This window comes from Hypanus sabinus, chromosome 13 (genome assembly GCF_030144855.1).
Source record: "Hypanus sabinus isolate sHypSab1 chromosome 13, sHypSab1.hap1, whole genome shotgun sequence".
Taxonomy (NCBI): domain Eukaryota; kingdom Metazoa; phylum Chordata; class Chondrichthyes; order Myliobatiformes; family Dasyatidae; genus Hypanus; species Hypanus sabinus.
Window position 1 is genome coordinate 8727919 of NC_082718.1, and position 27042 is coordinate 8754960.

The 27042-nt window shown below is 44.1% G+C and overlaps 2 protein-coding genes across 7 annotated transcripts in view; one reads left to right on the forward strand and one right to left on the reverse strand.

Moving 5' to 3' along the window:
• Positions 1-27042, forward strand: part of plxna4 (plexin A4) — a 721825-nt gene that overhangs the window by 328856 nt on the left and 365927 nt on the right. The window lies entirely within an intron of this gene.
• Positions 1437-5710, reverse strand: LOC132403623 (uncharacterized). Its single transcript, XM_059987086.1, has 2 exons — positions 3352-5710; positions 1437-2030 (listed from the first exon to the last, which is right to left on the reverse strand). The coding sequence occupies exons 1-2, from the start codon at positions 5586-5588 to the stop codon at positions 1997-1999; spliced, it is 2271 nt and encodes a 756-aa protein (XP_059843069.1). The 5' UTR covers positions 5589-5710; the 3' UTR covers positions 1437-1996.

Genomic DNA, 27042 nt, shown 5'->3' on the forward strand with positions numbered 1-27042 from the left:
AAGACATTTATTTAGTTTTTTAAAATTTTTCTTTAGTGGTACAGCGTGGAATAGGCCCTTCCAGCCATTTGTGCCACGCTGCAAGCAACCCATGATTTAACTCTCACCTAATCCCAGGACAATTACAATGACTAATTATCCTACTAACTGGTACACCTTTGGACTGTGGGAGGAAACCCGAGCACCCAGAGTAGAATCACACATTACACAGGGAGGACGCACAAACTCCTTCCAGAGGATGCCGGGTTTGAACTCCGAACTCTGACACCCCGAGCTGTTAGAGCGTCATGCCAATCGCTAAGCTACCGTGGCACCCAACGTTATGCCTGGTGTAGCTGAAAAGAAAGTGCTTTGACGCTGTGTAGAAAGAGCCCTAGTTTTTGACCAGACTGACTGTACTGGAGAAAAATAACATCACAAAAATATTGCCATCCAGTGGGAGAGATAGCACTCTGTATTGGAGTTGGAGTTTGATCTGGGAAATCTCAATAAATCCAAATGCCACTAGTTTAGTGATTTTAAAGACAGGTCAAACTTCAGCTTTTTAACAAGTTAATTTGATTTAAAAATTGTCCATGATAGATTGGGCTAGATTTCTGCAGATGAATGAGGAATTAAAAGAGACTAGCTTTGCCTCTTATTTTGGGTGCCTTTGACTGAACGTATCAATAAACCCAGAGGATGCTGGGCGAGTTCTGCATCTATGGAGAGTGAAACGCTTAGCGTTCTAAGGTGATGACCTTTAGTCTGAAGCCATGCCAGCACAGGACATTTTCCAGTAATGGAGTATATGAAAATGCTGAGTTTTGTTTTGCACCAGGGACGATGAAAACAAGGTTCTATTTTGACAACTCGGAGATATGCTCGCGTCGTGAGGTTTGACTTTTCCTGGAATAAAATGCCGTGACATTTCCTGATTTTGGTTTTATTGTGTCTTCACAAACTGCACTGAATGTCATCCATCTGGGAGCTTGTTACGTTAAAGAACATGCCAGGCAGTGTAAATGTGTTGCTTTCATCGTACAATGTTGTCATGTTTCCCAGTAGCCACTCTACCATTGATTATTAAAGGAAGAACAATTGTTTTGTTGCCATTTTAAATCAAGTGTTAACTCAGCAGGATCTCCAAGCTGCCTGCTGGTATGCCGATTCCACCTGTCAAACTAACCACACCCTGAGCGTTTGAGTTAAACTGGCCGCATAATTGACTCAATCTCCACAGTGGAGAGCTCACCAACACCTCTACTTTCTAGGCAGGCTGGAGAGGGCTTGAGAAGGTGATGCACCATCAATAACTCACACTGAGACGTAGGCGAGATATCGGCTTTTATTGACTGGAAGAAGGAACCAGGAGTGAGTGTCTATCATACAAGGTCCTGGAGACTGAGGCCGAGCGTCAGGCCGCAGGTCTCCTTTATACAGGGGCCTGTGGGAGGAGCCACAGGAGCAGTCAGCAGGGGCGTGTCCCGACAGGCACATAGTTCACCACATTCACCCCCCCTTCGTTTGAAAAAGTCCTCATGTAGCGAAGGTTCTTACAAGTCAAGCCGATCAGGCGGTCGAATCTGTCGCTGCGATCTACGTAGCACCGGCTGTGACCCCATAGGTGCCGGCAACATTGGCGATTGCACAGGGGACGGGGGTTGCGCGTGTTCTTGCCCACTAGGCGCCGGTGATCCCTCATGCATGTGCGAGGCGCCTGGTATAAACGCGTACGAAACGCCCGGTATACAAGTGTCGTGAGGAGTCTGTGTAGGGCCTGGTGCGTACGGTGTCACCTCTGGTGCAGGGTTCACAGTTACCGGAGAGCCTTCAGGGTAGTGGTCTGCTGCACCTGCGGGTGCCAGGTCGCGGATGGAGACCGTATCCTCCCGCCCATCAGGTAAGACCACGTAAGCATACTGGGGGTTCGCATGGAGAAGGTGAACCCTCTCCACCAGCGGGGAGTATTTATTGCTCCTCACATGTTTCCGGAGCAGCACTGGCCCCGGGGACGTCAGCCAAACTGGTAGGGTGGTCCCAGTGACAGACTTCCTGGGAAAAGAGAATAGGCGTTCGTGAGGGGTGGCATTGGTGGACGTACATAACAGAGAGCGGATAGAGTGCAGTGCCTCAGGGAGGACCTCCTGCCATCGAGAGACCGGCAACCCTTTGGACTTAAGGGCTAAAAGTGTGGCCTTCCACACTGTGGCATTCTCCCGCTCTACCTGGCCATTACCCCGGGGATTATAACTCGTGGTCCGACTGGTAGCAATGCCCCTAGCTAGCAAGTACTGGCGCAGCTCCTCACTCATAAAGGAGGACCCTCTATCACTGTGGATATAGCAGGGATACCCGAACAGAGTGAAGAGCTGGCGCAGGGCTTTTATGACGGACGTGGCAGTGGTGTCGGGGCAGGGGATGGCAAAGGGGAACCGTGAGAACTCGTCAATAACACTGAGAAAATAGACATTGCGGTCAGTGGAGGGAAGGGGGCCCTTAAAGTCAACACTCAGGCGTTCAAAAGGGCGGGTGGCCTTGACAAGTTGTGCCGTGTCAGGACAGTAGAAGTGCGGTTTGCACTCGGCACAAATTTGGCAGTCCCTGGTCATCGTCCTGATGTCCTCCAGGGAGTACGGCAGGTTCCGAGCTTTCACAAAATGGTAAAATCGGGTGACCCCCGGATGGCAAAGTTGTGCATGAAGGGCGTACAGCTGGTCGAGCTGTGTGCTAGCACATGTTCCCCGGGATAGGGCATCAGGGGGCTCATTGAGTCTGCCAGGCCGGTACAGGATATCATAGGTGTAGGTGGAAAGTTCTATCCTCCACCGCAAAATCTTATCATTTTTGATCTTGCCCCGCTGTTGGTTGCTGAACAGGAACGCAACCGAGCGCTGGTCGGTCAGCACAGTGAATCTTTTGCCAGCAAGATAGTGCCTCCAGTGCCTAACAGCCTCCACTATGGCCTGGGCTTCTTTCTCCACCGCGGAGTGCCGAATTTCAGAGCCTTGGAGGGTGCGAGAAAAGAATGCTACTGGTCTGCCTTCCTGATTAAGGGTAGCAGCCAGAGCGAAATCGGAGGCATCACACTCCACTTGGAAGGGAGCGGTCTCGTCCACTGCATGCATCGTAGCTTTGGCAATGTCCGCTTTAATGCAGTTGAAGGCCGCGCAGGCCTCAGCAGAGAGGGGAAACGAGGTAGACTTGACCAGGGGGCGAGCCTTGTCTGCGTAATGGGGGACCCATTGGGCGTAATAGGAAAAAAACCCCAGGCACCGTCTGAGGGCCTTGAGAGTGGTGGGAAGAGGGAGCTCTAACAGGGGGCGCATACGTTCGGGATCAGGCCCAATAACCCCGTTTTCCACGACATACCCAAGTATAGCAAGGCGGGTGGTACCAAAAACACACTTGTCCCTGTTATAAGTAAGGTTCAGAGCTGCGGCCACTTGGAGAAACTGTCGGAGGTTGGCGTCGTGATCTGGCCTGTCATGACCACAGATGGTGATGTTATCCAGATAGGGAAATGTGGCCTGCAGTTGGTACTGGTCCACCATCCGGTCCATTTCCCTCTGGAAGACAGAGACACCATTCGTGACACCGAAAGGGACGCGCAGGAAGTGATAGAGCCGGCCGCCCGCCTCGAAGGCGGTGTAGGGGCGGTCCTCTGGGCAGATGGGGAGCTGGTGATAAGCGGATTTCAGATCTATTGTCGAGTACACCTTATACTGAGCAATCTGGTTGACCATATCCGCGATGCGGGGTAGGGGGTATGCGTCAAGCTGCGTAAACCTATTGATGGTTTGACTATAGTCCACCACCATCCTATTTTTCTGCCCAGTCCGAACAACAACCACCTGGGCCCTCCAAGGGCTTGTGCTCGGCTCAATGATCCCCTCCCTGAGCAGCCGCTGCACCTCCGACCGAATGAAGGCCCGGTCCCCCGCGCTGTACCTCCTGCTTTTGGTTGCCACAGGTTTACAGTCGGGGGTCAGGTTGGCGAACAGCGGTGGGGGAGGGATCTTGAGAGTGGAGAGGCTGCAAGTGTCGGTAGCGCAGCTGTTGGCCTGGTTCTGGATGGGATGTGTGTGTCCGTGTGTGTGTGTGGTCAGTAGCGGGGTATGTGAAGAAGTCCCACAAAACTGAGGATTCTTGACAGTGAGTGGTGGGAGGGGCCCGTCGTATACCATAGTCACACTTTCGAGATGGCTCTGGAAGTCCAGCCCCAATAGCACAGGTGCACACAGATTAGGCATGACCAGCAGTTCAAAGTCCCGATATACTGTGCCTTGCACCACCAAAGTCGCTACACAACCCGCCCGGATGTCTGCGGACTGCGACCCAGAGGCCAAATGGAACCTCCGACTGACCGGCCGCGTTGCAAGTCCGCAGCGTTGCACTGTGTCCGGGTGAATAAAACTCCCAGTGCTGCCCGTGTCAAACAGACATCCAGTCCAATGCCCCTCCACCTGGATGTCCATCATGGATCTTGCAAGCTGGTGTGGGGCGCTTTGGTCGAGAGTCACAGTGGCCAGAGTTGGATCGCCGTCGGGGTACCCGGTCAGCATCGGAGGGTCGGGGGCGGGGCATGCTGACGCCGACAAAGATGGCCGCTCACATCTGGGGTACCCGGTCAGCATCCGAGGATCGGGGGCGGGGCGTGCTGACGTCGACAAAGATGGCCGCTCACATCTGGGGTACCCGGTCAGCATCCGAGGATCGGGGGCGGGGCGTGCTGACGTCGACAAAGATGGCCGCCCACATCCCGGCATGCAAGATGGCGGCCCCCACGTTTCACCCGCAGCGCTGCACTCCGCTCGAGGTTGAGACTTACAGACCTTGGCGAAGTGGCCCCGCTTTCCGCAGCTGGAGCAGGTCGCTTCTCGCGCTGGACAGCGTTGTCGAGGATGTTTCTTTTGGCCACAGAAATAACAAGGCCCGAGTTTCTTACGGGCCACAGCCGTGGTCTGGGTCGGGGAGCTCGTGGAATGGCGACTGGCGGCGGCGTTGGCGAATTCGCTCCCGGGAGCCGGCGGTGGCGGGGTCTGAGGCGTCCACGGAACCGGCGGGGAATCGCGCGACTGGACAGCGTCGGCGTTATGCCGCGCAGCTTCTAGAGCGTTGGCCTTCTCTATCGCCGAGCTTAAGGTAAGATCCGAGTTCTCCAGCAGCCGCTGGCGCATGTACACTGACCTCAGTCCCGTCACAAAGGCGTCTCGCACCAGCAGCTCCGCATGCTGTTCTGCCGTGAGCGTCTTGCAGTCACAAGCTCGGACGAGCGTCTGTAGTGCTCGGAGAAACTCAGCGCACGATTCGCCAGGCCGCTGTTGCCGGGTAGCTAAGCGATGTCTTGCGTAGACGGTGTTCACCGGCCGCAGGTACTGTCGTTTGAGGGCGTCCAGTGCCCCTTCGTAGGTCGGCAGGTCCCGGATAAAGGAGTAAACTTTGGGGGTGACCCTCGAGAGTAGGATTCTGTGCATAACGGCGGGTTCAGTCGCACGAAGCTCCGCCAAGTACGATTGGAAGCATGCAAGCCAGTGTTCAAAAGCGAGAGCTGCGTCAGGGTCTTGAGGGTCCAAATCCAACCGGTCCGGACGCAAAACGGGTTCCATGTTTTAAAACTTCCAGTCAATAAAATTGATGCACCATCAATAACTCACACTGAGACGTAGGCGAGATATCGGCTTTTATTGACTGGAAGAAGGAACCAGGAGTGAGTGTCTATCATACAAGGTCCTGGAGACTGAGGCCGAGCGTCAGGCCGCAGGTCTCCTTTATACAGGGGCCTGTGGGAGGAGCCACAGGAGCAGTCAGCAGGGGCGTGTCCCGACAGGCACATAGTTCACCACAGAAGGCATTCATTACTCACCACCTCCTACAGATTCACTGTTAAGAGCATCCTAACGTGCGTCACTGTGTGGTACGGAAACTGCACTGGGATTTAATTTTGTGGACTAGCCATTGCTCAGAACAGGGAATTTTTACACGGCCTGAAAACTACACGACACTTTAAATATTTTTTGTAATTATGCATACTATGAATATTTAAAATGGAAATTGAAAAATCTCATAATTTTGAGGTACAGAAGCCAGAAGGCACACACTCAGTGATTCAGGAACAACACACACAAAATGCTGGTGGAACACAGCAGGCCAGGCAGCATCTATAGGAGAAGCACTGTCGACGTTTCGGGCCGAGACCCTTTGTCAGTCCTGACGAAACGTCGACAGTGCTTCTTCTATAGATACTGCCTGGCCTGCTGTGTTCCACCAGCAATTTGTGTGTGTTGTTGTTTGAATTTCCAGCATCTGCAGATTTCCTCGTGTTTGCTCTTTAGATTCAGGAACAGCTTCTTTTCCTCTGCCATGCAATTTCTGAATGGACATTGAATCTGTGAATGGTACCTCACTACTTTTTTGTTTTTATTTTTGCACTGATTTTTAAATTTAACTATTTAATGTGTATATCTTTACTGTATCTCACAGTTTTTCCCGTTGTTATGTATTGCATTATACTGCTGCTGCAAAGACAACAAATTTTATGACGTGTGCCGGTCGGTGATACTAAATCTGATTCTGATTCGGATAATTGAAGGGTACAGTGAAATAAAGTACAGTACAACAAAGGAAATCTTTCACGTTTGCTAAACTTTTTCTTGTCTATCTTTATTATAAATGTCAATAAGCACTGCCCAGGTTAATTTTGCACCCTGATGAAAGATAGATTTTAATCTTCATTATTTCATCCAAATGTTCCACTTCCAGCCTGTAAGGCTTGACGTTGGCTCAAGGACTGTTTATCCCACTCCCATCAGGGAGGAGGCCGCACAGCATCCATGCCAGGCCCACAAAGCTCAATAAGAGTAAGGCTGATCAACACCTCCACCCACTATCCCATTCCACCACCACTTTATCATTTTCTGTCAGAGTCACGAGACATCTGTCACCTTATGTACAGACACTCCTGCGCTGAGCATCACCTTATGGGCATGCAATATATACAAATGTATCTGTACTTATTGTGTTATTTAAAAAATATTGCATTCTTTATCTTGTTTTTTTTTGAGCTGCATCAAATCTGAAGTAACAATTATTTCATTCTCCTTTACACTGTGTGCTGGAAATGACATTAAGCAATCCTGAACCTTGATGCTGATTGTAACTCTCTTTAGCACGGACAGTTCGCTATCCTCTGCACTTCGAAAGGTTTATATTTTACATTTCCATATTATTATTAAAAACGTTTTGGTTCAGAAATTGAACAACGAATCTTCTCTAAATTTAAGCATGACAGAACATTGCTTATTGAGTATGAGTAGGTGGAACAACATCCTTCCACTTAAGCAAAAATGCCCTCCTAGGTATAAGAGAAATAAAAGCCAAAATGTGCAAATCAGGTGTCACCAAGATAATATCCTTTCCTCCAACAATACCGAATAAGGAGTCAAAGGGTTTGGCTTAAAATGTACTTTAAAAAGCACAGAAAAAGTTTGAAATACTACCTTCCAGTATTTTTCAAGCTGGGGCATGTCCAGAACATATGAATTAATGAAGCCTCTCCATTGTTACATTTGTCACAATGGGGAGATATATCCGAATAATGACGAGACAGCTTATCTTTAGTCATGTGGGCCCTGTGGACCACTTTAAATTGTAAGAGGGAGTGACGGGCACACAACGATGAGGTATTAACCAATTTAAAAATTTCATTCCAAGTTTCCTCAGAAATTGAAGTCTGTAAATCTTGTTCCCAAAGATTTTAAATTTTGTCTAAAGGAACATTTCTCATTCCCAACAACATACCGTAAATATTAGATATTGATTCATTATGAAAGGGTTTCAAATTAAAAATTACATCTAATAAATTCTTATCAGGACTGTTAGGAAATGTATGTACTTGAGACCACAAAAAGTCTCTAATTTGTAAGTATCGAAAAATGTGGGTTTTTGGTAAGCTATACTTAGTTGACAACTGCTCAACTGAAAAGAGGCTTCCTCCAACAAATAAATCCTGGAAGTTTTTAATACCCAGTCTATCCCAATCTTTAAAAATTACATCAGTCATAAAAGGTTTAAAAAATTAGTTAGAAAAAATGGGACTTGGAAGAGAAAATCTCAATAAACCAAAATATTTCCTAAATTGTACCCAAATCCTCAAAGTATGTTTAACTACAAAACTATCAGTTAGTTTATTTAAAAATAAAGGAATTTAGGATCCGAGAGGAGAGATGATAGAAAATTTATTAACAGAGTTAGCCTCTAAAGAAACTCAAACTGGACAGTCCTCTCGGTTAATATAATACAGTATAACCAAAAAGTAAGATTCTGTATATTGACTGCCTGGTAATAAAACCAAAAATTTGGTAAAGCTAAAAATCCATTCTTTTTAGCTTTTTGAAGATGAACTTTATTTCGTCGAGAGTGTTTATTTTTCCATGTATATGAAGATATGATAGAATCAAGAGAATCAAAAAAGGATTTAGGAATAATAACAGGTAAGGCCTGAAAAAGGTATAAAAATTTAGGCAAAATATTCATTGTTCAATTTCTGAATCAAGACTAGACTTTCTAACATTGTGGGGACCTTTTGTGAATTACTTTCAAAATCTTTTATTTGTTACCAAGTACAGATGTTGGCTAATAATATGTTTTACTATATGATAAGGATTTTTTTTTCATTTTCTTTCTTTACCAAACAACTTTTCTCGGTAGTGGGTTTAAAAAAAGAAAAAAAAGATATCTGAGTGGACAATATATTTTTACCCCATTCAGTCTAATTGCCACAAGACAGTACCTTAGACTTTAACCTGAAAGGAAGTTTGGCATAAGATCTCATAAGTTAGAGTATCATTTTGTGTGTGTTGCTCTGTATCAATGAGGTAAACCTGACTCTTTCACTGTAAATTCAGAAACAGACTATAAGTGGAAAATTTGGATGATCTAATGATTATTAAGATGTATCTTCCGTCTGGATGAAAAACTGATCTGGTCAGTGCTTATTGACAATGTATTTGTAATAAAGACAGACAAGAAAAAGTTTACACAAAGTTAAAGATTTTTCTGTTGTACTGTATTTCATTATGCCCTTCAATTAATAAATAAATTCAAAACTATGTGATTTTTCAGTCTTCATTCTAAATATTCACAGTATGATATTACAAAAAAAGAACATTTAAAGACTGCGCAGCTTTCAGGCCATGTAAAAATTTCCTGCTTAGAGTAATGGTTGGTCCACACAGCTATACGAAAAAAACTAGAGGGAGCGTTGCTCCTCTACCTCCTTTCTGATGGCAGCAGCAAGAAGAGAACATGGCCAGGATGGTGGAGTTCCTTGTGAATTGCCCGCAAAATGTCGTCACGTATCACCAGTGCCATCTTGGTTTTACTGATATAGTATGTTCCAATCCTTTCTTATCACTTCTACCCACCATCAAAGACATATATTACATATATAAAAAGATGCTCGAAAAAAGGCTTACAATATCACGAAGGATCCCACCTACCCTCCTGATAGACTGGTTGTCCCACTCCCGTCAGGGAAGAGGCTTCACAGAATCCGCAAGACCACCAGACTCAAAAAAATTACTTTTTCCAAACCGACAGGCTGATCAACATATCCACTGTTAACCCACTCCACCACCCCCCGACCAGCACTACATTCATATCAGCCACTTCTCTCCACAGTTCCTCTGCATCCTTCAGCCCCCCACCCCTATGCGCTGCCAGTTTACTTGTACATTATGTTTTATAGGATTGCGTTTATATTTATATTTATTGTGTTTTTAATGCTGCACGGGATCTGGAATAACAATCATTTTGATCTTTAAATTTATGTAAAGAAGAATAACAATAAACAATCTTGAATCTTGAATTAGATGTGCACTGGCTTCATGACTGAAAGTCAAGAATTTTGTCCTCCTGTCTGCTAGGCATTTTCCCTAATTCTTCTCATTCCTGTTTTGCTGAAAAATGCCCATTACATGTATCTGATCTGTCTCTTCTGTTGAGAATCATCTGCTACTCACTTGGTGTGGACCTGATGGTGTATGGCCTCCTTTTCTGCCATATGACTTATAATAAGTATTAAAATTGCAATATACATTATGATATGGATCAGTGTGAAAGGCAATGCCATTGCTCACCTTTAAAACTGTAAATCTAGAGGTAATGCCAAGGGCAGGGCAAGGGTGGGTTGGAGATTTTAGGTTCCTGCGCACTTTCAAATAACGTTTTGAGCTCAGGGCATATTCCTGCCGGTGACATCATATAACTTAGTTATTGCCCATCACACCACTGGTGTTTAGGGCAGCAATGAAGGTGATGCTCAGGGCTTCCTTCATTGTGTCAGTAGCTCAGTTTTCACTACTCAGTCATGCAAGTTCTGGATGGAGACTCAGTAATCCCGTCGCACTCAGATGTAGAAGGATTCTCCATTGCTGTTCCACTAACAGTTTTGTTTGACCAATCAGGGTTATTAGCCTTGAGCTGAACCCCCGAACCTGGAGGGCCAGTGGATCACTCTCAGTCTGGCATCTACCCTTTGACCTGTTTGTCATTGGTGATCCTCCCAAGAGCCAAAGCATAAAGCCCTGACTCCAGCCAACATAGCTGTCCAGGTCATTGAGGCACGCAAGCCTCCAAACCCTATGACAAACTTATGGTTTTCTTGGAGGGACGTCATTATAAACTCATCTCCAACTGCCCTGCCCAATCAAATGCACTTACAAAACAGGGGCTTTTTCCCCTATGTTCTTTATCTCCTAGATCCATAAGACACAGTAGCAGAATTAGGCCACTCAGTGCATCAGCTCTGCTCCACCATGGCTGAGTTATTTTCCTTCTGAACCCCATTCTCCTGCCTTCTCCCTGTAACCTTCCCAACTATCCATGCACAATACTTAATTCCTGTAAATTCTTGGACAGTACTGGAAGTCTGTCAACATTCATTCTGACAAACTAGATCCTTGCCCACTCGAGGCCGATAACAGTGAAGAGTCACTTGATAGATCGCTGATGCTTTTGTTAATGGCACTCGATATAGTAGTGGATAGTGGTATAGTGATTAACCTGTAGACATGAAAAGTGCCGCTTCTGTCTGAAAGTGTGAGGACAATGCAAAGAAACAACAGTATTCTCTAACCTTTTCCCCAACATGACCCACTGTAGTATTGGACCCTTACCCTGCATTCTGAAAATGATGCAGTCACGATATTGGCAGCATTTCCTAAACAACCATTTCACTAACCATCAAACAATCCTCTTGTTCCTCACACACAATTGAATAGCAGAGCCAACTCCAGTTCTGCTGCTGTGCCTTATGGTCCTCCTGAACCACTGTAGCCCCTGTGGAAGTGCATGTACTCTAATAGAAGGTAGAGGTTTCTACCTGGTCACAAAGTGAGTCACAACCCTAAGGGTCGGGGACTGCTGACTTATGATATTGATGGCATTGTTTGTTTAAATTCTTCGTGCATGGAATCAGGGTGCTCTAGGCAAGGCCACTTATTGCCCAAATCTTCAGAAGGTGGTTATCTATCTTCTTTAAATCTTACCTTTGGATTCAGGGGCACAATCTCAGAATAAAGGAACGTCCCATTAGAACAGAGATGAGGAAGAATTTCTCCAGCCAGAGCGTGGTTAATCTGTGGAATTTGTTGCTATAGAGGTGGCTGGAGACCAAGTCATTGGGTGTATTTGAGGAGAATGAGGTGGAAGAAAACAGATTTGATTGAAAGGCAAAGAAAAATCGTTGGGCCAAATGTCCTAATTCTGCTCCTGCATCTTACAGTCTTCTTGTGAAAGTTCACTTATTGTATTAGAAGGTAGAAGGTTCCCTGATTCTGACGGCAGTGATGAAGGAATGGTAAATCAGTGTGATGTGTGGTGGTGGTGGGGGGTGTGAACCCATATACCTGCTGTATCTATTTAGTTATTTATTTAGACACAGCGTGGGGTAGGTCTCTACAGCCCTTTGAGCTGTGCTGCCCAACAGTACCAGATTTAACCCTAGCCTATCACAGGACAATTTACAGACTAATTAACCTACTGGTATGACTTTGGACTGTGGGAGGAAACTGGAGCACCTGGAGGAAACCCACGCAGTCACGGGGAGAACCCGGGTCACTGGTACTGTCAGGAGTTGTGCTAACCATCTTGTTACTATGCCGCTAATAATCCTTCTTAGTTGGTAGCAAATGCAGGTTTAAGAGAGAGAGTTGTGAAGTGGATTTTGATGGTATATTGCAGAAATAGAGAGTGGATGCCAATTAAATGTGTTGTTGGTGTTAAATTGCTTGGGGGTTGCTAGAATGAAGATTATTTCACAACACCCTGACATGTACCTTGAGACGGTAGAAAAACTTTGGGAAACCAGAAAGTGAATCACTCTGTGGAACATTCAGTTTTAGCTTCTGATTGACTGATGCAGTATCAAATCCACTCAACAGAAAACCTGCAAAAGTCTTAAGATCCCCAAAATGCTCTGAGGATAGTTAGAAACAGTCAGGTCTCCAGCTTATTGCCATCTTATAACCCTTGCTGAACTGCACATGACCCAGTGCCTGAGCTATCACAGGAAGACATTCTCCCTGACTTCAGCTCTAATTGACCATCTATAGACTTTCCCTTTTACTTCTAGGCTCACCGCCCAGTGCAAACATCCTCTCAGCTTGTCAAACTCCTTCACAATCTTGTCTTTGAATGAGAATAATCTCTCGTTCATCTGAACTCTTTACACCTCCACACTTCCTCAGTTTTGTATTCTTCTAAGAGAAAAAAGAACAAGACATTTCCAACACCTACACATTAATTTACTGTGATCCGCATACAGGGACCACCAACTCTCCACTGTTTCACAGTTGTTACGTTTTGATCGTACTCTGCTTTCCATTTTGTCTTTCCAAAATAAAGAACCCCGCTTTTACCTGCAGGCTCATATGGCTATTTGCATACCAACTAACTTAACTTGTCCATAGCCCATTCCCAGCCCTTCTTGTGTCCTCCCTGCTACATATTTACCCACCTACCTATGAGTTGTCTGCAAGCTCAGGTACATTCAACTCAGCCTCTTCATCTAAGAGGGAAGTTTAGGGGAGATATCAGGGGCAAGTTTTTTTTACACAGAGGGTTGTGAGTGCCTGGAAAGACTTGCCAGGGATGGTGGTAGAGGCTAAAACATTAGGGGTATTTAAGAGCCTCTTGGACAGGCACATGGATGAAAGAAAAATAGAGGGTTATGGTTTAGTGTGGGTTTAGTACTTTTTTTAAAGGATTATATGGGTCAGCACAACATGGAGGGCTGAAGGGCCTGTACTGTGCTGTAATGTCCTATGGTTCTATGGTTCTAAGTTGCTAACATAGACTGAAAACAGCCGAGGCCCCAGCAATGATTATTTTCATTATTGAGATACAGCGTGGAGTAAGTCTTTGTCATGTCAAGTGAAGTCAACTTTTATTGTCATTTCGACCGTAACTGCTGGTACAGTGCATAGTAAAAATGAGACAACGTTTTTCAGGACCATGGTTAAATGACACAATACAAAAAACTAGACTGAATTATGTAATAAAAAAAAAACACAGAGAAAGCTACACTAGACTACAGACCTACACTGGACTGCATAAAGTGCACAAAAACAGTGCAGACATTACAATAAATAATAAACAGGACAATAGGGCAAGGTGTCAGTCCAGGCTTCGGGTATTGAGGAGTCTGATAGCTTGGGGGAAGAAACTGTTATATAGTCTGGTCGTGAGAGCCTGAATGCTTCGGAGCCTTTTCCCAGATGGCAGGAGGGAGAAGAGATTGTATGAGGGGTGTATTGGGGTCCTTCATAATGTTGTTTTCTTTGCGGATGCAGCGTGTAGTGTAAATGTCCGTGATGGCAGGAAGAGAGACCCCGATGATCTTCTCAGCTGACCTCACTATCTGCTGCAGGGTCTTGAGTTCTGAGATGGTGCAAAATTTGTGACCTTCAAGTCATGCCACTCAGCAACCCACCAATTTAACATTAGCCTAATCGTGAGACAATTTATAATGACCTATTAATCTACCAATCAGTATGTCTTTGGACAATGGGAGGAAACCGGAGCACTCGAAGGAAGCCCAAGCGGTCATGGAGAGAACGTACAAATTGCTCACAGGCAGCGTGAGGAATTGTTGGTACTGTAATAGTGTTACGCTAAACACTATGCTACCAAGCCACCCCAAACCACTGAGAAGAGTTGAGGCCCCAGCACTGAAGTTTGTGACTCCTCATTAGATATAGACTAACAACCTGAAGTAAAGGAAGAGAGCACGTTAGTGCCACAGTAATGTGTCACAGTAACATTACAGGTGCACAGATATACAAATATTAGAGGAGAAGTAAGAAAGAATAAAAAAATAAGGTACCTCAAACAATCTAACAGGAGAGGGTCATCACTTCCCTGGGTATACGTTGACTCATAATAGAGCCTAAAGGCCAAAGGCAAGAATGACCTCATACAGCACTCTTTGGAACAGCGCTGTTGTCTTAGTCTATTACTAAAAGTGCTCCTCTGTTCAGGTGGCATGCAGAGGGTGAGAAACATTGTCCAGAAAAGGGCCTTTGTTCTATCGCAGCTTCCAGTGTGACCAGTTTGACGCTTATAACAGAACCAGCCTTTTTAATCAGGTATTGAGCCTGTTGGCATCACCTGTGTTGATGCCATTGCCCCAGTGCATAGAAGATTGTACTGGTGACAAGACTGGTAGAACAAGTGAAGGATAGGCCTGCATATGCCAAAAGACCTGTTTCCTCAGGAAGTAGAGGTGACTCTGATCCTTCTTGTACACAGCCTCTGTGTTGGTGTTCTACACATGTATATCATCCAGGTACACACCCAGGTGCTTGTCCTCATCATCAATAGTAACAAGGAGGTGTGTGTGTGTGTGTGTGTTCATGGTGTTCTGCTGCTGTAGCCCATCCACTTTAAGGTTTGATGTGCTGTGCATTGAGAGAGGCTCTTCTGCACACCACTATTGTAATGCCTGGTTATTTGAGTTCCTGTTACCTTCCTGCCAGCTTGAACTAGTGTAGCCATTCTTTTCTGACATTTCTCATAAAGAAGGTGTTTTCGCCCAGAGAACTCCCACTCATTTAGATGATTTTTTTTTGTGTTTCACACACCATTGTTTGTAAATTCTAGAAACTGTTGTGCATGAAAATCCCAGGAGATCAGTAGTTTCTGCGATACTCAAGCCACCCCGTCTAGCACCAACAATCATTCCATGGTTAAAGTTAGGTGATACTTCGTCCCCATTCTGTTATTTGGTCTGAAGAACAAGTGAACCTCTTGACCATGTCTGCATGCTTTTATGCATTGAGTTGCTGCCACATGATTGCTGATTAGATATTTGCATTAATGAGCAGTTGTATAGGTGTACCTAATAAAGTGGCCATTGAATGTGCGAGCATGTCTGTGTGTGTGTATAGGAATATTTAAGCTGACAAATTATTCTGCTTCTTGGAGAAGAACAAAAGGGATCTCCAAATGCCGTAAAAGGTTGTGGGAAATGTGACATCTTTGTGGCTGTAGTCACTACAGAAATGAAGTAGGTGCTGAAATATTGGTGGCCATTGTAAGTGCTCTCACATTCACAACCTTTTATTTTAAGGTTCCCCGTAGCCATAGTGACAGAAATTAATTACTGAAGAGAGAATTTGTTGAAAGCAGGTTACCAGCGGTATGAAAGGTACAGAAACATGTTGAGTAATGGAATTAGGGGAAAGTTAAAATGTTCTTGAAATCTGGTAGATTACCTGGTAAGCAAAGAGAAGATAGTTTGTGTTAAATAGTATGTGCACATAAATTAGGATGATGTTAATTTTATTTTGATCAGTCAAAAATATTGAGGGTCTATAAGTTGTCATTTCTTGAGCTGCCAAATATTCTTTGGAAATCCAGTGATGAGTTTGTAGAGTACATGAAGTGGTCACAAATTGGTCTTTCTGTACCAAAGCAGTACCAGTAGGTTGGAAACAATAAAATGTCTTGAAATAAAACCATAAGACCACTAGGCATAGGAGAAGAATTAGGCCACTTGATCCATCGAGTCTGCTTTGCCATTCAATCATGGCTGTTTTAATTTCCTTCTCTACCCCATTCTCCTGCCTTCTGTCCATAACCTTTGATACCTTAATAACCAAGAACCTGTCAACCTCTGCTTTAACTATACTCAATGACTTGACTTCCACAATTGACTGTGGTAATGAATTCCAAAATTCACCACTCTTTGACCAAAGAAATCCCTTTTCATCTCTGTTCCATAGGGATGTCCTCTTCTGAGGCTGTGCCTCTGCTCTTCGACTATTGCCCAATTGTAAACATCCTCTGCATGTCCACTTTATCTTGGCCTACCAATATTTGGTAGATTTCAATAAGATCCCTCCCTCTCATTTTTATAAACTCCAGCAAGTACAGGCCCAGAGCCATCAGGTACCCCACATACTGTATGTTAACCCTTTCATTCCCAGAATCATTCTCATAAACCTCCACTGGGCCCTCTCCAATGCTAGCACATCCTGCGTAACCTCTTTGGCTGGGGCAGAAACGGTTTTTGTCAACTATAGTTAGAGAATAGAAGGGGTTGGATTTAGGCAGGGCCTTTTGTGCTCTTTTTAGTATGTTCCAAAGCTCTTTACTGTGATTATCAAGGTATGGACACTGTGCTAAAGTAGGAATTGTAGCAGCTTATATGAAAAGCATGTTCAACCAACAGTGATAGATAATGGGGAGAGATGTTTGATCTCTGTTTGAGAGATGTTGACTAAGAAGACTAAGGATAACTTCCCTGCATATCTGAGATGGTGGTATGGGATGAACACTCAGGGGTCACTTTATTAGGTGCACCTATACACTTGCTCATTAATGCAAATATCTAATCAATTGCTGTTTAGACCAAACAATAGAATGGGATGCTTGGTGAACTAAGATATGTGACCTAAGTGACATTGACCAGAAATGATTGTTGGTGCCAGACAGGGTTGTTTGAGTATCTCAGAAACTGCTGATCTGCTGGGATTTTCACACACTACAATCTCTAGAGTTTACAGAGAATGGTGCAAAGAACAAAAAAACCTCCAGTGAGAGGCAATTCAGTGGACAAAAGCACTGTGTTAATGAGAGTGGTCAAAGGACAATGGCCAGACTGGTTCATGCTGACAGGAAGGTGACAGTAATTCAAGTAACCATTGCAACATGCGTTACAACAGTGGTGTGCAGAAGAGCATCTCTGTATACACAGCATGTTGAACTTTGCCGTGGTTGAGCTACAGCAGCAGAAGACCGTGTACACACATTCAGGAGATAACAAATAAATTGGTCACTGAGTGTATTATGTCTCTATGAAAGAGCAGGTGGGGCCTCACCTGAAGAACAGGACTTCTGTCAGTACAACAGTCTGTTAGCTTGGGAATGTAACCCTGCATTTTCGAGATTAAAACTCTGAGGTGTAACTTGAACCTTCTGATGAACTACACCACGGAACTGACACTAACCATAACATTAATGATCTCTCTTTTGTCGTGTTGGCTACAAGATGCAGCAGCAACTTGATAGGTTACGTTTCCTATACTGGGAGAGTCTAGGACCAGAGGGCACAGGTTCCGAATAGAAGGAAATCCTTTTAGAATAGAGATGAGGAGAAATTTATTTAGCCAGAGGGCAGTGAATGTGTGGAATTCATTGCCACAGATGGCTGTGGGGCCATGTATTTGGGTATATTTAAAACGGAGGTTGATAGGTTCTGGATGAGTAAGGATTCTAAGGTTATAGAGGAAGGCTGGAGAATCAGGTTGAGAATAGAGATGAGGAGGAATTTATTTAGCCAGAGGGCAGAGAATATGTGGAATTCATTGCCACAGATGGCATAGTAGCAGTAGCATAGTGGTTAGCACAATGTTTTATAGTACCAGAGACCCAGGTTCAATTCCTGCAGCTGTTTGTACGTTCTCCCGTGACCGTATGGATTTCCTCTGGGTGCTCTGGTTTCCTCCCACAGTTCAATTGGTTAATTGGTCATTATAAATTATCTGGTGATTAGGCTAGGTTTAAGTCAGGGTTTGCTGTATGGTGCTGCTCATTCCACACTGTATCCCAGTAAATAAATAAATAACTAAACTAGCTATGGTAGAATGCTGGAACAGACGTGATCTGCCGAATGGCTTAATTCTGCTCCTATGTCTTATGGTCTTTTGGACTAAGACATGGGAGCTTTAAAGAAGTGATTCAGCCTGGATGTCCTTGTTATTGCTCAGGGTGTTCACAAGTTAGTCTAGGAACTTCTGTTTTAGATTAAAAGCCAGGGAAATCGGATGCAGGAATGGCAAAGTGGGTGGTTACCAGGGTTGGAGTGGGAAGAACCTTGGTAGGAGCTACATCACATTGGAAAGGAACAGCCGGGTGGGAGCAGGCATGATCACCTATAATTTCTCATACTTCCTGACCCAGTGTCCTGTGGTTGCCCTTCCCCTAGACCAGCTCCCTTGGCACAGGCCAAGCGTTGCCTCCTTCCTGCTGTGTGCGTGGCTCAGTGTTACACCATCTGGTCTCTCTCCTGAGCCAATGCGGAACCATCCAATTTTATATCCTTGTTAAGCTGCATTGCCCTGTGTGGTGTAGTCTTATAGGTGGGATTTTTCTTGCTTGCTTGAAGTAATCTTCAGACAGTTCTTGTGTTTGCAAGTCGCAGTTGGCAGCAAGGTAAGTGAAAGCCACCTTGATCTCGGGAATTCAGTTAAAGAGGTGTGGGCATGTTGTGAGACATGTTAGCTTCTGGTGTGCTTGGGGTTACTATTGTATTGGAGCTTGTACAGCACTGCGGAACAGAAGAAAGAAACCCTCCTCTGCTATCAGCAGCAGCTGAATATCAAGATCTATGTATTACGACACTCCTGATTTGATCCTAAACATCTGTCTCCATGCTCTCCTCTCTCTTCCCTCTCTCCCAATTCTGTCACTCCCATCTCACTCTCCCTTCTCTGCCCTGTCTCTCCATCGTCTTTCAAGCTGTCACTCTCTCCCTCTCTGTTCTCTCTCTAACTCTCCCCCTTCTCCCCTCTCCCCATCCCTCCCCTCCTCTACTCCCCTCTCTCCCTCTTCCCTCCACCCTCTCTCCCCTCTGCCTCTCTCAACCCTCCGTCCGTCTGTCTCCCCTCACCCGTCACTCTCCCCTTCCCCTTTCACTCTGCCCCTCTCTTCACCTCTCTCCCCTCTCCCTCATCTTCCTTCATGCTTTGCACCACCCACCTTGATGAATGAATACATTTTTATGCAGGCAGTGTGGAAGCCATTTGTGAGCTTTCAATGAACTTCTCCGCCACTGAATTGTTGCCTTGTCAAGCTGAAGTAAAGCTGGTGAGAGACAAGTTGGTGTAGGCAGTGCCACCCATGCCAGAGTATTTATGCCAGTGTTACTGGAGTTCCGGTCTGGAGCTTCCTCTCAGGTCTGGCACGTTGCAGTGGTGAGATCTGATCCGCCTCCCTCAGTGTTGTCAGGGATTGTCACGCACAACAGTATCCGCTGGTCTGACAGCTGGGCAGAACTGCTGGGTGATTCACCTTGCAGGCCATATTCTGTGGAAATGAACTTTGTGGTAAACAGGGTGGAATAGTGCTGATTCAAAAATTTAAAATTCAACATTATTTATCACGTGTGCATGGAAACATACCAAGAAATGCATTGCTCGCACCATCAACCACTGGGGCCAGCCCATCAAGGGTCACATCGGCCACATTTTCCAGCACCAATGCAGCATGCCCACAGTGCTCAGCAGAACAACACAGAACACAACAATAAGCCCCGTTCCTCTCTCCCACTCCCACACACACATACCCAGTCCTTTAACCCTAAGGCAGTCAGTATTCTTTGGCCTTAAGGCTCCAGTGGAGTTGGATTTGGATCATTAGATACCTGATAATGTCCCAGTCAAGATCCTACTTTATACTACCTGCCTCTGATATATCTCTAGCACACCAGAGTACCATGGACTGCATTCACACAAATGTACTTATCTCTTCCGTAACTGGACAAAGAGACACCACGGTATATGTAGGATCATGGACCATGAGTTACTATCATCTGTGCTTCATAAAGAAGGAGTGTATAACCAGTGCCATCTCTTTGCTAAAGTGCCTTCCAGTCTGGCATGGCTCAGAATTGATAATCATGGAATCAGTATAGAAGTTGGGCTGTTTCAATAGTGGCCACACTAATCTCCAGCGTCCGTGAAGGTGAGACAAAGCCTTTAAATTTCCATCTAAGAAATGCATCAACCAGACGCTGATGAGGAATCCAACAGTTTTACATAAGTACTAATGTCAGCAAGACCTTTGTAAAGGTGTTGGTGAGATGCCCAAAGTGCTCTCGGGTCACGATACTGGATTGTCTTTTTGGATTTGGATTTTGGATGAAATTGCCTGTTTGCCCACTTCACATGACATTATTTGGAGTCACCCTGTTGAATCAATAGTCATGGTCTGGAAGTGTTGGTGAACTATTAGGTTTTCACAAGCAACCCAGCTAAAATGAAGTAATGAAAGCAGCAGTGACAAAGCTCTGATGATTGATTTCAGCGACGATAGGCTGCTCTGTGTAGGACTGACCTGCACTCAGTGGAGTTTACAATTACTGTAATGTATCTTTAAGCATGATGTGTACTGTTTTCTCTATATCTCCATATGTACTTCTATTGTGATTCTAGTGGACAGGCGAGTCATGTGTGCTTGCATCTCAAATAATTTCACATGTGTTCAATTTACACCAACTTATCTATTCCAAGGTGCTTGTAATGCTGTTGCAGGTAAGTTGTTGATTGGCCTGTGCACACATGTGCTGTGCAGATAACAATAAACTTGATTTTGAAGAGCTTTGAGATTCAACGTGTATAATCTGTATTTACTCAGTCTCAATGTGTTCTGAAGGCGTTGTAAGAGGAATCTCATTGTAAGATTTTGTTGGGGGGATTGATGGGGTAGATGGTGTTTGCTCTGTTTGGAAGATTTAGAAGTGGGGGTGGGGGTATTGTACCAGAATTAAGATTCTTGCAGAGGGATGATTTCTTCACTCAGGATTGTCATCTGTGGAGCTGTTTGTCCAGAGCACTGTGGAAAATCAGCCATCAACTGTATTCAAGATTGACAGACTGTTTGAAGTTCAAAGCAAATTTATTATCAAAATTGTTGTTCAGTTGTTAAGTCGAGCCCGACTCTTCATGACCTCATGGACCATAGGTCCATAGGGTTTTCATGGCAATGATACAGAAGTAGATTGCCAGGCCTTTCTCAGATACCCCCACTGCCCAGCTTGGGACCCGGGTGGGTTTGAACTCAGGGCCATCTACCTTGAAGTCCGGTGCTGATGCCACTACTCTGCCAACCAGCCCAGTTATCAAAGTACATACACTATGTGTCACCATGTGTAACCCTGAGATTCATTCTCTTGCAGGCATTCACAGTAGAACAAATAAAGACAATAGAATGAATGAAAAATGACTCACAAAGTATGACCAACAACCAATGTGCAAAAGAAAACAAACCATGCAAATACACAAAAAAAAAACAATTAATGAGTTAACTCTGAGAATATGAGTTGTAGAGTCTTTGAAAGTGAGTCCATAGGTTGTGGAATCAGTTTATGTTGATATGAAGATATTCACGCCAATTCAAGAGCCTGGTGGTTGAAGGGTAGAAACTGTTTCTGAATGTGGTGGTGTGGAACCTGAAGCTCCTGTACCTCCTTACCAATGACTGCAGCAAGAAGAGAGCATGGCGTGGACGGTGGGGGCTGCTTTCTTGATGGACCATGTGGGGATTGAAAGAGAAGATAGACAAGAAGTTTTGGATCAGTAATATTGCAGTCTTGAAGGGGCAGAGACCCCTCCTTCTCCTTATTCAGAGACTTTAGATGTTGGAATCCGCAGCAAGAAAAAGCAAATCTGCGGGAAATAGACAACTAACAGTTTGGTGTTTTCTATTCCCTGGTATTTCTTACATTCTTATTTGTATTTCATGGATTTCTGCAAACACAATTATTTCAAGTTGTTTTCTGTATACATTCTCTGATAATAGACAGAAACACTTGGACCATTTGAACTTTTGTCCCCTCACTTGCTAATTAGGCAGTTAGTATAGCTTTGATTGGGTTGCTTGTGATTTCCTGTAACTAAGAGGAAACTCGATGCCTCATTTGATTGTGAGGTGAGGTTTCCCACGTAACAAACAGAGTGATGTGTAGGAATCTAGGAGCCAAGAAAGAGTATCGGGAAGCAGTAACTTCCAAAAGAGAGGTGGGTTCATCCTTCCATAAGAACAAAAGAACTTAAGAAATAGGAGCAGGAGTAGGCCATTCGGCCCATTGAGCCTGCCCCACCATTCAATAAAATCATCTCTGATCTGTCCTTAAATTCAGCTCTATCTACCTGCCTTTTCCCCATAACCTTTAATTCCCTTACTATGTAAAAATTTATCTAACTGTATCCTAAATATATTTAGTGAAGAAGCCTCAACTGCTTCCCTGCGCAGAGAATTCCATAGATTCACCACTCTCTGGGGAAAACAGTTTCTCCTCATCTCCGTCCTAAATATTCTCCCCTGAATCTTGAGGCAATGTCCCCTGGTTCTAGTTTCACCCACCAATGGAAACAACTTTTCTACTTCTATCTTATCTTTCCCTTTCATAATTTTGTATGTTTCTATAAGATCCCCTCCCATTCTTATGAATTCCAGAGAGTATAGTCCCAGGCGACTCAATCTCTCCTCATAGGTTAACCCCTTCATCTTTGGAATCAACCTGGTGAATTTTCTCTGCACTGTCTCCAAAGCCAGTATATCCTTCCTCAAGTACAGAGACCAGAACTGCACACAGTACTCTAGGTGCGGCCTCACCAGTACCCTGTACAGTTGCAGCATGACCTCCCTGCTCTTGAATTCAATCCCTCTAGCAATGAAGGCCAACATTCTGTTTGCCTTCTTAGTAACTTGTTGATCCAAGGGCAGATTCAACCAGCTGGGCCAGGGAGAAAGAGCAATGGAGTTATTGGATAACTCTGTCAAAGAGTGGTGTTCTTTAGCCAGAGGGTGGTGGCTCTGTGGAATTCATTACCACAGACAGCTGTGGAGGCCAAGTCACTGAGTATATTTGATGTGAGGTTGACAGGTTTTTGATCAGGAGGGGCATCAATCTTTTTGGGGAGAAGGCAGGAGAATGAGGTTCAGAGAGAAAATAAATCAGCCTTGATGATTCGAGTAGACTTGATGGGCCGAAAGGCCTAATTCTGCTCCTATGTCTTATGGTCTCTTAGCGATCATTGATAGAATGGGCTGAAGGGTCTCAAGCAGAGCTTCATGGATTTGTCATTCTTTTACTTGAAATCTCTCCAATCACCTGATGGTTAAATCATCTGTGATGGGCAGGAGTTATAGATGTATAACATCGCCAAACAAACTCAGCACAGAGCACATAACATTACATGCACTATAATATTGGATCTTGCTCAAGCAAATGTTAAGAACATCAAGGTTAGACAGCAGGTCAGTGAGGAACTGCATTGCAGCTAAATTAATAAGATTTCTCTTCTCTGCTTCCTATGTAGTATTGCTGCCCTTATCTTCTGGGATTATGTGCTTTAGTTTTAGTCTTAAACCTGTTTTTTTTTGTGAAATGGAAAGTGAGATCTGTATGACTGGCAGATTTCTTACAAAGTCCAACCATGCGGTCTAACCTTTCAATTCAATATGCCAACAGAATCTTGTATCTGGGTTGTTCAAACATGGCATCAGGAGCAAAGCACTTTCAGGAAAGGTCAGACTGGATGAGCTGCTTTACTGTAAGTCAGACAGGGAGAAGATTGGGGTGATGGCTGTGGTGGGAGGCTGACCTCAAACTACTGGCATGACCCTTGCATGTGTTTATAAATAAATCCCGTTAGTCATCTGGGTTTGTCAGGAATTCTGGTGGCATTAGACTGTCCAGTGGTCTGAACAGAATTAGAATCAGAATCAAATTAATATCACTGGCAAATGTTGTGTAATTTGTTATCTTTGCGGCAGCGGTACAATGCAATACATGATAATACAGAAGAAAAAATAACAAATTAATTAATTACAGTAAATACAGTTGTGCAAGTAAGTTTGTGAACCTTGTAAAATGTTCTCTATTTTTGCATAAATATGACCTAAAATGTGATCAGGTCTTCAAGTAAGTCCTAAAACTAGATAAAGAGAACCCAATTAACATTATATTTGTTCATTTATTTATTGAGAAAAATAATCCAACATTACAAGTAGTTGTTGTAATATGTGAAAATATGTGAACCTTTGCTTTCAGTAACTGGTGTGACCCCTTTCTACAGCAATAACTTCAACCAAACATTTCCGCAACTGTTGATCAGTCCTGAACATCGGCTTGGAAGAATTTTAGGCCATTCCTCACTACAAAACTGCTTCATTTCTGAGACATTGCTGGGCTTTCTTGCATAAACTGCTTGCTTCAGGTCCTCCCACAACATTTCTGCTGGATTAAGGTCAGGACTTTGACTTGACTACTCCAAAACACACATTTTCTTCTTTTTAAACCATTCTGTTGTTGATTTACTCTTGTCAGATCATTCCCTTTGTTGCATTATCCAACTTCCATTAACCTTCAGGTGACGGACTGCTACCCTGACATTCTCCTGAAAAATGTCTTGATATAATTTTGAGTTCATTGTTCCCTCAATGATTGCAAGCTGTCCAGGCACTGATGCAGCAAAGGAGCCCTAAACCATGATGTTCTTTCCACTATTGGGATGAGGTTTTGATATTGGTATGCAGAGCCCTTTCCCCTCCAAACATAGACATGTACATTTATGACAAAAGGTCCAACTTTTGTCACATCTGTCCACTGACTGATGAACACTCAGGACTTTAGAAATATTTTTGTAGCCTTTTTCAGCTTCATGCATTGCTACAGTTCTTCTTCTAAGGTTTCTGAAAGTTGTTTTGATTGAGGCATGGGGCACGTAAACAGATCTTCCTTGAGAAGAGCAGGCTCTGTCAGTAACCAGACTTTCTGTCTCTTTATTTTATATATATCGGGCAGGGCACCTCTATAACCCATGTCTCCAACGTCATCTCATTGATTGGAACACCTGACTCCAAATAGCCTTTGTAGAAGGCATTACCCCAGAGGTTCACATACTTTTTTCAACAAATGTGTGTACTATTGGATAATTTTTTCTCAATAAATAAAGGAACAAATGTTTTTGTGTGATTTAATTGGATTCTCTTTATCTAGGGCTTACATGAAGATCTAATCACATTTTAGGTCATATTTATGCAGAAATCGAGGAAGTTTGACAGAGTTCATGAACTTTCTAGCATCACTGTATATATAATTCTATATTAAATAGTTAAGTTTAAGATGAGTAGTGCAATAACGGAAATAATTTTTAAAAAGTAGTGAGGTGGTGTTCATGGGTTCAGTGACCATTTAGGAACCGTACTGCAGAGGGGAAGGAGCTGACCTTGAATTGCTGAGTGTGTGCCTTCAGGCTTCTCTACTTGCTTTCTGACAGTAACTGTATGAAGAGATCACATCCTGGGTGGTGGGGGCCCTTTGTGATGGATGCCGCTTTCCTGAGGCACCGCTCCTTGAAGATATCTTGGATACTAAGGAAGTTAGTAATTTTACAACTTTCTGCAACTTATTTCAATCCTGTGCAGTAGCTCCCCCCCACCTCCCATCACCATACCGGACAGTGATGCCAGTCAGAGTCTCTCCACAGTTCCTCTGTATTCAGCTACCAAGGGCTCTGTATGTACCTGCAGGAAGTGAGGAGGTCACAGTTTTATGAGACCAGGCCTGGTTGTGGTTCTGTGCCTTCTGAGCTGTTTTAAATGATAATGCGTCTGTAGAGACTGTGTGGAAATGGTCACAGCTTAAAAGATTACAATGTAGGATTGTGCCATTTAGTGCATTGATTTTTACAGTTGATTAGTCAGTTCATTGAATAACTGGAGTGTAAAATATAATTACGAGAAGGTTCAATAGACAAGGTGCATACATTTGTTTGTAATATTATTAAGAGTGAGTGGCTGTGTGTGTGAATAAGAGACCGTGTGCATGTTTGTGTGTCTCCATATGCTGGCACTCAAGTTCTGTGCCAGCATTTGACAAGTCCTGTTTGTAGAGACAGGATGATGAAATTAGATAAATCTATTTAATCTCAACATAGATTTCAGATTTGGATTTATTTATCCCATGTACTTTGAAACACTCTGAAGTGTGTCATTTTGTGTTTAACACTCAACACACATAAGGGTGTTCTGGCTGTCCTGCAAGTACCACCACACTTTCCAGCGCCAAGACAAGGTACACACGGCAGTGAAACAAACCCTGTCCCTCCTTCCTACAGTCCTCGCCATCCACTTTTACAATCCTCCAACCTCTTCGTCACTCTTGAATTCGCAGATCCTGGGGCTTGACCTTCCCAGCAGACTCACAGAGATTCACAGACTCGGGTTTCAGCCATTAAGGAATTGTGGAGACCTCATGTTCTTCACTGAATCATGAATAGTGTGTGAATGGGCTCCCTCTTCAGCTCATGTGAACTTAAAGAATAGCGACACTACCTCTCTCCCCACAGACACACTCATACTTTTTATTCTCATTAATTTCTGTAATTGCCACCACCGTCACACTACCTCCCTCCCCATCTGCACCACGTACACATGACCTTTCTGTTCCCATTCTTTCCATAATCACCACCATCATCAATCTCCTAACTCCTTTTCATCAAGCACCCTCTCCCACAGGGGTTCCCAGCCTGGGGTTCATGGACCATTGGCTGAATGGTTTTGGGAACCCCTGCTCTCCCAGATCAGAGTTGAGGATTTAAGTTTTTCCTCTGTACTCTGAGTATAATCCAGCTGCTGCTTTACTGAGGATGCACAATGTCACCTGTAAGGAAAGAGTTAAATTTGGTTCCTCTAGAAAATCTAAAATGTGTAACACAAATGGAAATATAAGAAAACATGGTGTTAGTCTGGGATATATGAATATTTTGAGAT

Coding starts and splice junctions, on each gene's coding strand:
- LOC132403623 (XM_059987086.1), bottom strand. CDS start 5,588: ATGGAACCCGTTTTGCGTCCGGACCGGTTGGATTTGGACCCTCAAGAC. Junction 2,031..3,351: donor ACCCGCCTTGCTATACTTGG/GTATGTCGTGGA, acceptor TTTCCCAGGAAG/TCTGTCACTGGGACCACCCT.